This window comes from Poromitra crassiceps, assembly GCF_964638095.1.
Source record: "Poromitra crassiceps genome assembly, chromosome: 18".
Lineage (NCBI taxonomy): Eukaryota > Metazoa > Chordata > Actinopteri > Beryciformes > Melamphaidae > Poromitra > Poromitra crassiceps.
This window is the reverse complement of record NC_139636.1, coordinates 23,745,256-23,756,737: the sequence shown is the minus strand read 5'-3', so window position 1 is coordinate 23,756,737 and position 11,482 is coordinate 23,745,256. Positions and strand designations below refer to the sequence as shown.

Genomic DNA, 11,482 nt, shown 5'->3' with positions numbered 1-11,482 from the left:
GAGGTAGACACCAAAACCACCTATCTAGGCTCGGGCGCTCTGGGTAAGTTAGCTCTGGCAAGTTAGCATACCCTGGGCTAAATCGGAGCCAAATTTGGTGCTTTTTGCATGAATTTGCATGGAAATATCCACAAGGGCCTGGACTATAAAGGGTGTAGTTCATCAAGTAACCCAGCTCCTCAGTTAAGTCAAAGATGCTGGGCTGAAAACACATTTCAGGCTCTGCCTTCACCTTCAACAATGTGACAGGGGAAGTCTGTGAAGCGCTCTGCTGGGTAGTTTCATTCCACATGCAACGTGTTTGAACCCACCTACCTCTCCACCTATGCACTTCCCCACATGTATTGTGATCACAGACACACTCCATGCTCTTAAATGACCACCGATCCAGCTCAGTCGACCACAGCACTTTACTCTGCAAAGCAATAACAGATCTGCGAGGCTTTGCCCGTCCTGCAGATGAATAATCTTGTTTAGAGCAGCGCCTTCTCACTACAACCTGCCTCGAGGCAAGTAGAGGGAGAAGTGTCACCCATAGCTGAAGGTCAAAGGTCATTGCACAATATAGAAATTGCTGTTCTGTAAAAGCCTATTATGCTATGCATTGTTTTTAATTATTACCATTGATAAAGATATTATTTTCATAGTTTTCCATTGTCAATTCCTCTCTTTTGCAAGGGAGCATGGTTATGTGTATTATATATGTGTATAAATATTAGTCCTAAATAATAATCTTTTGAAATAAGATTTCATGTAGTCTTCTTCCTTCACATTTTGGTTTTCTAATATATTAAATGGATGTTCTGCACCCTAATAAAGAAAGCGTGTTTGTAGTGACTGGCTGTTTTATTCTGTACACGTGAGCTAAAGAAGAATCCTTCTCCAGCACATCAAACATCATTTAGTCAGCTCGTGTAAGTTCAAGCAAAATATTAAATCCTTTAGCGATGATGTATCCTTGCCAAGACGGAATTCTTGCTGGGATGCCTGGCTTCTTAGCAACATGCTGTGGCCGACGGAGTCATCAATCTGCTCACCTTTGTGATTTGTGATCACCTGGAAGTTTGCATACTGCTGCTTCAGCCATACCTCTCACTCAACCCACTTGCAGTGTTTCGTCTACTGTTTCTGGTAGCCAGATGTCCTGCATCACTGGGGAGAAAAAAGAGGAACAGAACAGCTGCAACATTGTCTGCGACACTCAGAATGAGCTGAACAGGGCAACACAGTTTGTTTGGACTGTTCTGTTACTCCTAGGTGTACAGTACATCATGGTTGACTTGAGTGACGTGCCATTTGTGCTGTTACAACACAGGACATTTGTGCCGTTACAACTTCTCAACGAACAGACGAGCGCTTAATAGACTCTTGGGTGAGGTTATGAGAGTCTTAGTGTCTTGAGCTCCCATCCACACGCACCAAAGTGTTCTAACGCCAGTCATCCATCTGCTTGTCTCATCTGGGTGAGGAGAGATGGACCACTGTCCTGTAGGGATAGAACTGCTGACAACAAGCTGAGCTCCTAATAAGGTAGGCCAAGCTGGCCGAGGCTCTCTCTCTGTAAATATCCCTTAGGTCTGAGAAAGACAGAGAGGAAGGGAGCTGGGGAGGAAGAGGGAAGCGGATGGATTGCAGCCTTATATGGGCAAAGCACTTCTTTTCCCAGGGTTTGTGGCCCTGACCCCCGGCATGGTGCCAGACGCAGCAACAGCGGCTCCTCAGCGCCACCGTGAGGGAGAACCTTTACAGTGCTACAAAAGCCCTTACGCTGCTGCACTTGAGCACAGTGATAGACAGGTATCCTAGTCCTATATCAGTGGTTCTCAACATGGGATCTGGGGGCCACTTGGTTCCAGGGGGTCCACAGCAAATGGATGAATTGTTAAACTCCAGCATTATTTCATTCACAAGAAGTTAATTAGACTAGAGAATGAAGAAGAAAGACTATCATGGAATTCTGGACAAAATCCTATCTAACAACAATACATATTCTCCTATTTGGGTCCAAATCTCATCAAATGGGGGTTCTGTTGCCCAAATGTGGACTAAGTTAGGGGTCCTTGATATGTTCGTAAAAGGTTGAGAATCACTGACCTAGATCACTAAAACTAAGGAAGGAGGAGGAGGAAAGGAGAGAGGTGGAGGGACAGCTAGAGTGAGTAGGCCTGGAGGAGAGAATATGATTTAGTTTGGAAAGGGTGACGTCAGATACTTCTTGAAAAGATGATGGAAATGTAAACAAACTAAGCCTGTGAACTGGAGAGTATTTTTACTTCCACATAGTGCCCCATGCAGTCCCATATTTGTGTGTGTGTGTGTGTGTGTGTGTGTGTGTGTGTGTGTGTGTGTGTGTGTGTGTGTGTGTGTGTGTGTGTGTGTGTGTGTGTGTGTGTGTGTGTGTGTGTGTGTGTGTGTGTAAGTATGTATGTATGTACATACATAGGCTACATACACACACACACACACACACACACACACACACAACCACCACCACCAAAAGCACTAGGCTATATCACATCGATTGCAATAGATACATATTTATTATTTGTTTGTTTGTTTATTTGTTTGTTTGTTTGTTTGCCATAGATGTGCTTTTGGTGGTTCAGTCATACGTAATAAGCATGACCTGTTGCAGTGTGTGTCCTTTTCAACAGAGATACAAACTCTATCTGCATGCTTCTCCAGATCTAATCCATGCCATATTTTCCGACAGACCATGACTCCAGTCCGTCCTCCCCTGCTCCTGTACAGCTATGCAAAGTTGCCCGTGCCCGTTGCCTTGGTCCAACCTCCAGTCAGTGAAGTCACACGATACAATCATAAAAGTCATGCTACTCGACCTACTAACTTTGATACACTTTTGTTACAACTTCAGAGTTCTTTGCCTTGACTTGAGAAATGAGGTTCACCTGGAATTTGAGGAAATAAGCTGTTTTGCCTAGCTTAAACTGTTAACAGAGCACGCAGTTTTGGACTTTCTGCATGCTTTGCATTTGGGGCTTTTCAGCATCCCCCATTGTTGCAGACAGATGACTCTTCTTTATTACGTGAGGGTGAAACATTCCCATCTTAATTATCTACAAGAAATGATTCTGAATGTGCGGCCAGACTGTCATCAGTGACTTTGCTGACATTTTGATCACTGAGATTCACATGGATGGATGCCACTAAGCATTGATTAATCTTTTCAGAAACGCTTAATTAACGAGGGGGGGAAATTAGTTGCCCATATTTTGCTTCTATCTGCGTTGTGGTGAGCCAACTTCTACTTTTCAAAATAAAGTGTACATAGTTCAGCTAGCTGCATGATCACATTTTGAAATAACCTGTCACAAAGACGTCAAATAGCCTTGTGGAGGGGAGCTGCGAAAATAGTGTACACTCTGTTCTTCCGCAATAATAATTTGTCTCTTGCTCCTATGTTAAAAGTAATTTAACAGTTGATTTTGTTTTTGTTTTGTGTGTGTGTGCAAATATTTTTAACCTAAGTGGGGCTTTTTGTTGATGTAGCCTATTAGTCTATCACAGAACTAAAATTATTTTTTCTATAACAGTGCCAGGAGAAAACTATAATCATATCATAGATCCTTATACTCTGATGTAGGCTATTGCTTTTTATATTGCTGTCCGGCCCATGGCTGTCTTATGACTTGTAATTTAAATGTATCATTGTTGTGTTGTTTATTGTTGTGTTTTATTGTTGTGTCTTGTAAACCCATGGGGGTTGGGCACCTAGAGTGCATGACACGTAAATAAATCAATCAATCAAAATCAATTACACTGTATTAACTTACAGTATAGGCCTTTGTGTAATGTATTAACTTATAATAGTGTAATCGTTCATTTAGCTGAAGACCCCATGGGAGCCCGTTTTGTAGCTGTGACCGCACTGTGGCAACCATTCTTCCTGGTATAATTCATTCAAGCATTTAATCTTTCCAAGTGGAGATCACCTCACCATGGCCAGTGACTCAGACCCCTACATCTTCACCACTGACACTTTGCCCCCTGACCCCCGCTTCATGCCCCCGCTGGCCAATGGGCTGCTGGGCTGGAGGGTTTACAATAACATCATGCACATGGGCAGTGTGTACAATGGGGAGGGGGGCGACTGTCACCGAGCAGATGTCCCATGTCCCCTCGCTGTGAGGCTTGCGGTGGAGGAGCCTGCACAGCACACCTACAGCCTGGACATGCACACAGGTGTTTTGAAGTCTTTTGTAGTCTCACAACTAGTTCTGTTGTTGCCCTGCTTTCCTCTCATTTTTAACTCATCTGTTATGAAGATGTATGCCTGTTAACTGATCACTCATACTGTCTCCTTTTCCCATCCAGGCATTTTCACACACACCCTAAGCACCGCTAATGTAACCGCCTCACAATCTTTGTACGCACACCGGTACTATTCCAACTTGATGGTCATGGAGGTTTTATTGGTGCGTAAAGTCGCGTCAGAGGAGCCGATCACCGTGAATTTGGTCAGTTCGTTCACACCTCAGAGCAAAGACATTGTTTTCGAGTCTGCGCCTGATTACAAAGGCGGAAGGTGAGGCTAACAGACAGACACTAACAGGCACTGGAGATGATGTCCTCCTGTGTCAGTACTCACTTTATGTTCCCTGCTCCCACAGGCACATCCAAGGACAGACGACGGCCGCTGAAGTCCCAGGCGGCTCCTGTCCCTCTGTGCACCTTCTGTGGACCCCCGTAACACCCAGCGTGTCACTGCTGCCAGGACAGAGCCAGTCTCGCTGGGGCTTCATCCTGGTTTTGGCCAACAGTTCAGAGAGTGCAGAGGCCAGTTTTGACGAGGGATTGAGCCTGATGGCGACCGGTAACCTGCGCCCCTCTCACAAGCAGGCCTGGAAGGAGCTGTGGCTGGACAGCACGGTGGAGGTGACTGGGTCGGAGAAACTCAGCAGGGCTCTGATTGGCTGCATGTTCTATCTCCTCAGCGCCTTCCCTTCCTTACATGACCCCTCCAACCTGTTTGGTGGGGTCAGTCCAGGAGGGCTATCCAATGGTGGGGATGGTCAGGACTACTGGGGCCATGTTTTCTGGGACCAGGTACGGCTAATGTTGTGTTATTTGCACTATATTGCATTGTTGATGGTATTATTAATGTAACCCCACATGAACCCTGCCTTCCTCTTACAGGACATTTGGATGTATCCTGGCATAGCTCTTTTCTACCCCAAGCTGGCTCGGGCTGTGCTGGAGTACAGGGTGGGGACTATCGATGGTGCGAAGGACAATGCCCAAAAACAGGGCTACAAGGTGTGATAATATCAGTGGGATATTAAGTGTCATTATTAGGAAGGAGATAGTTTGTGTGTAGTCTGTGCACTTTGATGAAAAGACCTGTTCTGTGCAGGGGCTGAAGTTCCCATGGGAGAGTGCTGTGTCAGGCAGGGAGGTGTGCCCGGAGGATATTTATGGAGAACAAGAGATTCATATCAACGGAGACGTCACTCTGGCCTTCCAACACTACCTCTACTTCACTCGGGTATTCTCTTTTATCCCCACTCACTACCGTCTCACCACGTGTGATGATTAGGGATGTCACAATATATCATCCCACGATATATCGCGATATCAAAACGTCACAATATGTATCATTGAGATGAAATCTCATATCGTGAGAAAAAGAAGCTGAACATGGTGGTGGCACTGATCTGCATCTGATTGTATGCTCGCTCTCCTTTTCATTGCTTTGTTTGAACAGACGAGGGACGTTACAGACACGGAGGATGAAAATGGTGAAATTACTCAAATTAGCGTGGAGGATGCCTCCTCAACTTACAAATCGATCACAAAAAAATATTGTTAAAATATCGTATCGTATCGTTATCGTGAACCCAATATCGTGTATGGTATCGTATCGTGAACCGAGTGTATTGTGACACCCCTAGTGATGATCACACACAGCGGTTGTGCTCTTTGACTGTTCCAGGATCTGTCCATGTTCACAGAGGGCCGAGGCAGTGAGGTGATCTGGGGCGTCGCGGATTACTGGGTCTCCAGGGCAACGTGGATGCCTGAGGATCAGAGCTATCACATCTTAGGTAAAGATGCACCTGTCAGTCATTATTTGAAGGTTTTCTCCAAAATAGCAGTAAGAAAAAGACCTGATGTAGCATGGCACATTTATCAGGCTAATTCTTTGACTGTATATTTAAAAGTACTGACAGACAATTGTTGCTGTAATTAAATGATGATGATGATGATGATGATAATAATAATAATATTCACAGTGAAAAATACAAACATGAGTTACATATTAAGTAGTATCATAAGAAAATAAAAAAGTAAATAAAAACACATAAGACCAAAAACTAACCATTAAATATTATTGAATGTATTTCCTATCTTAAGACTATATTATATGAGGATAACTTATGAGCATGACCTCATGATATGGTTTATATTTGTACTTTTATACTGTATCATGGTCTTTGTGTCGTAGTTATTTTTCTTCCAAATCATTTCCCTTTTGTGCCATTCAGGTGTCATGCCACCTGATGAGTATTACTACAATGTCAACAACTCTGTGTACACAAACACAGTGGCCAAATTCAGGTACTAATATTCGTAGTTGTAGGCACCTAGACAAGCACATAAAATCCATGACCCACACCTGTTTCTTCCACCTTAGAAATATTGCCAAACGCCGGACCATTGTTTCACATGCCGAACTGGAAATATCCATCCATGCATTCATTTCATCTAGACTAGACTACTGTAACTCCCTTTATTCATATATCAATAAATCATCGGTGGTTAAACTTCAGTTGATCCAAAATGCTGCTGCCAGACTCCTCACCAGGTCAAACAAGTCATGCCATATCACCCCCATCCTAGCCTCACTGCACTGGCTCCCGGTACAGCACAGGATCCATTTCAAAATCCTTGTATTTGCATTCAGATCCCTCCATGGCCAAGCCACGGCCTATATCTCTGACCTCATTCACCCCTATGCAGCCAGCCGGTCTCTGAGGTCATCCGACCAAGAGCTCCTGGCCGTGCCCAGGACCAGGCTCAAAACAAAAGGCGACAGAGCCTTCGAAGTGACAGCCCCGAGGCTCAGGAATGCCCTCCCCCCCGATCTGAGATCTCTGAGCTCTCGTTTAAAAAACTATTAAAGACTCACCTGTTTAGACAGGCTTTTTAGTCATTCTTAGCCATTGTTTTTACCTGTTCATGCTCTGTGTATGTTTTTATGTTTTTGCCTTTTTCTTGTATTATTCCTGCACTTATATTTCTGTGTTGCTGTTTTAATGTGTAAAGCACTCTGTGCATTCGTGCTGGGAAGGGTGCTATATAAATAAAGTTTTACTTACTTACTTACTTACTTACTGTCCTACCAATTGCACTGTGAATAGCAGTAATACAAAGCAATATTTGTCAGTCTCCAGTTTGCTGTAGAGTTGGCTGACCTCCTCCAGTATCCCGCACCCAAGGAGTGGCAAGAAGTGGCTGAACGAATTAAAATACCCTTTGACAAAGAATTGAAGTACCATCCTGAGTACGATGGCTATATAAAAGGTTAATCTTTGTACCTTTCTTCTAACATTGAACTACTTGAGGAAATGGTGTGCCCATCATGTGATAGCAAAGGTTTTATTGGTTTTATTGCTTGCAGGTCATGCAGTGAAGCAGGCAGACACAGTGATGCTGGGCTATCCTCTTGGACTGATGATGTCTCCTGAGATCAGAAGAAACGACCTCGAAGCATATGAGCCAGTGACAGACCCTGATGGTCCAGCCATGACTTGGGTGAGACACAGTACAAGTTATATTATAGAAGAAAAGATGCAAAGCTTGCTGCACTGTCCATAAAACAAAGTTGCTGGTGTCCAAAAAGATTATTTTGGAAACCAGGGAGTATCATGAAAAGAGGTAGTACTGGAACATGCTAAATGTAAAATAGGTCCATTCTAAAAAAAAAAAAGAGGGGGCAGATTTTTTTTGTATTTTCATATGATCTGTCTCTTTCACAAGTTATAGTAGCCTATGTTTCATTTTTGGTACAGAATTGCTGCTACAGTTAACTTTTGGTAAAAAAAAAAAAAAAATGATAAAAGAAGGGAAAACAAAGTTTTGCTACCCACAATTTAAAGGTAGATTAAAGATTCTCTCTCGTACCTCTTCTCACCAACCCGGCATCAATGCCAAACCCTGCTCCTCTCTTGACATTTCCCACCGTCAGGGCATGTTTGCAGTGGGCTGGCTGGAGCTGGGCGAGGCTGAGAGAGCTCAACACTTACTTCAGAAGTCCTTCAGTAACATCCAGGAACCGTTCCAGGTGACAGCTTGTTTTTTTGTTTTTCTGACTCACCCGCTCACATCTGCCCACACAGGCCTGTTTTGATGTGTGGTGACTGTGTCATTATTACTTCTCCTCACAGGTATGGAGTGAATCATCCGATGGTTCTGGTGCGGTCAACTTCCTTACTGGCATGGGGGGATTTCTGCAGGCTGTGCTGTTTGGTTATACTGGCTTCAGGTCGGTCATCAAGCCTCCCACTAGTATGCACAACTGAAAAACACGACACAGTGATACAAACATTCACTGTCTGTTGTCCTGTTCTGTCCAGAGTTCAGAAGGACTGCCTCGCCTTTTCCCCACTCCTTCCCAATGATGTTCCTCAGCTTTGCATTCGCGGTGTGAGCTACCTGGGTAATAAGATGGACTGGCTGCTGAGGACAGAAGAAGTCTGTATCATCCTAAGGAAGCAGGCAAGCGAGGCTGAGAATGCCAAGCGCTGTGATCTACAGGTTATCCTGAAGGCATCAGGAACTAAAATCCCTCTCATACCAGGTAACATTCAAATAGAAGCACACAGTGATAACAGCATTATGTTTTACGCTGTGGCCACTGCGTGCCTGCGTGTGTGTTATATATGTATGTCCGTCTGTCTGATGTGAGGATTTGGGACCATGTCTACAACAGAGCGGCAGCATGGCTGGTCGTCCTGCCAGTCATTCCAGCTGGCGAAGATAAGGGCAACCTTAGTGCTTCGTCTTGTGTCTTGACCGATACCCAGGGGCGAACGCCAGCTAGCTCTGACTCAACCTATAGTCTTTTACAGTCCCTTCAGAAAAGGGCCAGTGCCAAACTATATGAATTAAAGAATTGTTAAGCCTGTTTACAGCAGTCTTACATTGGATCAGTGCCTGGTGTAGACAGATCATTTCACCTTGGCGGCTTGGACCATTGAAGTCAAAGAACAACATTAAACTTGGATGACAACTCTCAACTGAGGAGTTCGAAATCTCACCCTCCAAACCCTCCGTCCACATTGTTTAAAGCAGAGGTTCTCAAATGTTTTTCAGCCAAGGACCCCTTACAAGATAGAAAATATACCGGGGACCCCCTCATTCTGATTTGTGATTTTGGGCTAAGCTTAATTGTTTCCATAACGTGCTTGACTTTTAATTTGATAGGTTTGTTATTAGAATGTAATCCATGAACCATTTTAGATTTAAAGAATAAACTATTTTCGTTGAACTATGAAGATTTTGCAATATATATATATATATATATTTTTATTACATTACATTTACATTACGTCATTTAGCAGACGCTTTTGTTTTGTCCAAAGCGACTTACAATATCACAATTTGTCAACAGTACAGAAAACCACTATGCAACACAATCAATGACAGCCAAGATATTTTGATAGACTAGCACCATGTAGGAAGTAGTTTGAGAAGGAATAAGTAACATGTAGCATTTTTTTTTTATATATATATATATATATATATATATATTTTTTTTTTAATATATATATATATTTTTTACCTGAAAACTTTTCGCGGACCCCCTGGCAAAGTGCCACGGACCCCTGGGGGTCCGCGGACCCCCATTTGAGAACCACTGGTTTAAAGAGTTCAAAGAGCCGCTGTTATGAGAGTTCAGTAACAGGTGAGAAGTCTCTATTACCCAGGAGATGAATCATCTCCTATGATACAGTATATATCAGTATTAAGAATTATTAATCTTGGAACTGCAAAGCTAATTGCCTATGAGAGTGAGACGCAGGGTTATTATATTACTGAACAATTTGATTAAATGAGGCAAAGATAACATCAATAAACACCCTTGAGTGAAGAATTTCCCCTCTCAACCGAAATGGTAAATCATCCGATCTATCCATTACATGAGGGGAAAGGGGCTCAAAACTGACAGAGTATCTATGGAGAATGAAGGGAGAGCTTCCTTGCATGTAAATGAATGTAGCCTAGTTTAAGGAAGTATATGAGCACAAGTAAAAAAAGAGAGAGAGCTCAATAGCAGCACATATTCAAAAACTTCAGTACCTGAATTTATAAACTTCAGACAGTAACTGAATTTGTGTGATATTTGTTCTTTTTTTTAATGTGATACTCGTCTCCCCCCCCCCCCCCTTCGAAGATGCACCACTATTTTTCGACTTGTGCCCTTCTTCTGGGAACCTGACAAATCTGCAAGCTCATGTTTTATTTGCTCTGGCAGACATGACTATTAATTTTTACTTGTATATTTATTTGTTTTCAGGTCGGCCAGTAACCTTTCCTCGAGAGGCGGGGTGTGTCTGTAAACTGGACTCAACACTTTCCTGCTGGCCTTTCTGAGACTGGAAACAGGACCCTCTTCTGTTATCGACGGTTTTTACGGAATTGTCAGTCCTGTCCTATTGTACTAGCAAATACTGCAACAGGAAATGAGCTGGGGTTCAATTTAGAATGTTTATGTTGTAAAGTTAAAACCCATCTCTAACATTCCATTTAATTGGCATGCATGCACACATTACTTTACATTTAGTCTACTATTCTGTTGCATTTCACCATAGACAAAATGGGCAATATGAAGTTCAAATATGAGATATAGCTCATGATATGTAAACATTTAAATCACATTAGCACATTAAACTACTGATTGTCTAAATAAAGGCTAAGGTGATTTAAATGTTACATATCAGCTCACACGTACAGTAGGGCCAAAAACTACTAGCCTGGGTAAACCCAGCCTTCAACGTGACGTCACAGGATATGCCTGTAGCGTAAGTTTCTTCGTTACTGATAGCACATAGAGGTCACGTGGAGGCTGGGTTTACCCAGGCTAAAAAACTACATCATGTTTAAAAAGAAAAAAATATTGTCTTCATCTCATTTTCTGCTCAGTGATTTATCCACCTAAAAAGGGAAAATAATTAGTAACACTTTATAATAACATTCAGTCTTAAGTCATTTACGATAAGCCTTTAGTTAATGATGAACTAATCATTTACAAAACATTATGCATTTGTAGATTACTAATACGTGCTATGTTAACATATCACAGATGTGTAAACTTTTAGTAAATAAAGTGTTCCTCACCTGTTATAAGTGATCTGTAAATCAATTACAATTGATTTAGGTTTTCTGCATCCCCTAATCTAAAGTGTAAACAATTCATCACACATAACTGTGTAATTAAATTCACAAGAAAATTGTCTGT

General features: G+C 42.6%; 1 protein-coding gene across 1 annotated transcript; it reads left to right on the top strand.

Annotated features, from left to right (window-relative positions):
* The first annotated feature begins 2,835 nt into the window (after window positions 1-2,835).
* On the top strand, window positions 2,836-11,006 carry pgghg (protein-glucosylgalactosylhydroxylysine glucosidase). The gene is made up of 15 exons (XM_083654381.1): window positions 2,836-3,047; window positions 3,192-3,253; window positions 3,944-4,203; window positions 4,336-4,546; window positions 4,632-5,067; window positions 5,158-5,277; window positions 5,375-5,506; window positions 5,954-6,065; window positions 6,507-6,579; window positions 7,409-7,545; window positions 7,643-7,776; window positions 8,210-8,305; window positions 8,409-8,506; window positions 8,598-8,821; window positions 10,541-11,006. The coding sequence occupies exons 1-15, from the start codon at window positions 3,030-3,032 to the stop codon at window positions 10,615-10,617; spliced, it is 2,190 nt and encodes a 729-aa protein (XP_083510507.1). The 5' UTR covers window positions 2,836-3,029; the 3' UTR covers window positions 10,618-11,006.
* Window positions 11,007-11,482: the final 476 nt, after the last annotated feature.

Bases quoted from the DNA above. Each gene is read 5' to 3' on its own strand.
- pgghg (XM_083654381.1), top strand. The intron at 4,547-4,631 runs GTGAGGCTAACA...CTGCTCCCACAG, and splicing joins CCTGATTACAAAGGCGGAAG to GCACATCCAAGGACAGACGA. The intron at 8,822-10,540 runs GTAACATTCAAA...ATTTGTTTTCAG, and splicing joins TAAAATCCCTCTCATACCAG to GTCGGCCAGTAACCTTTCCT.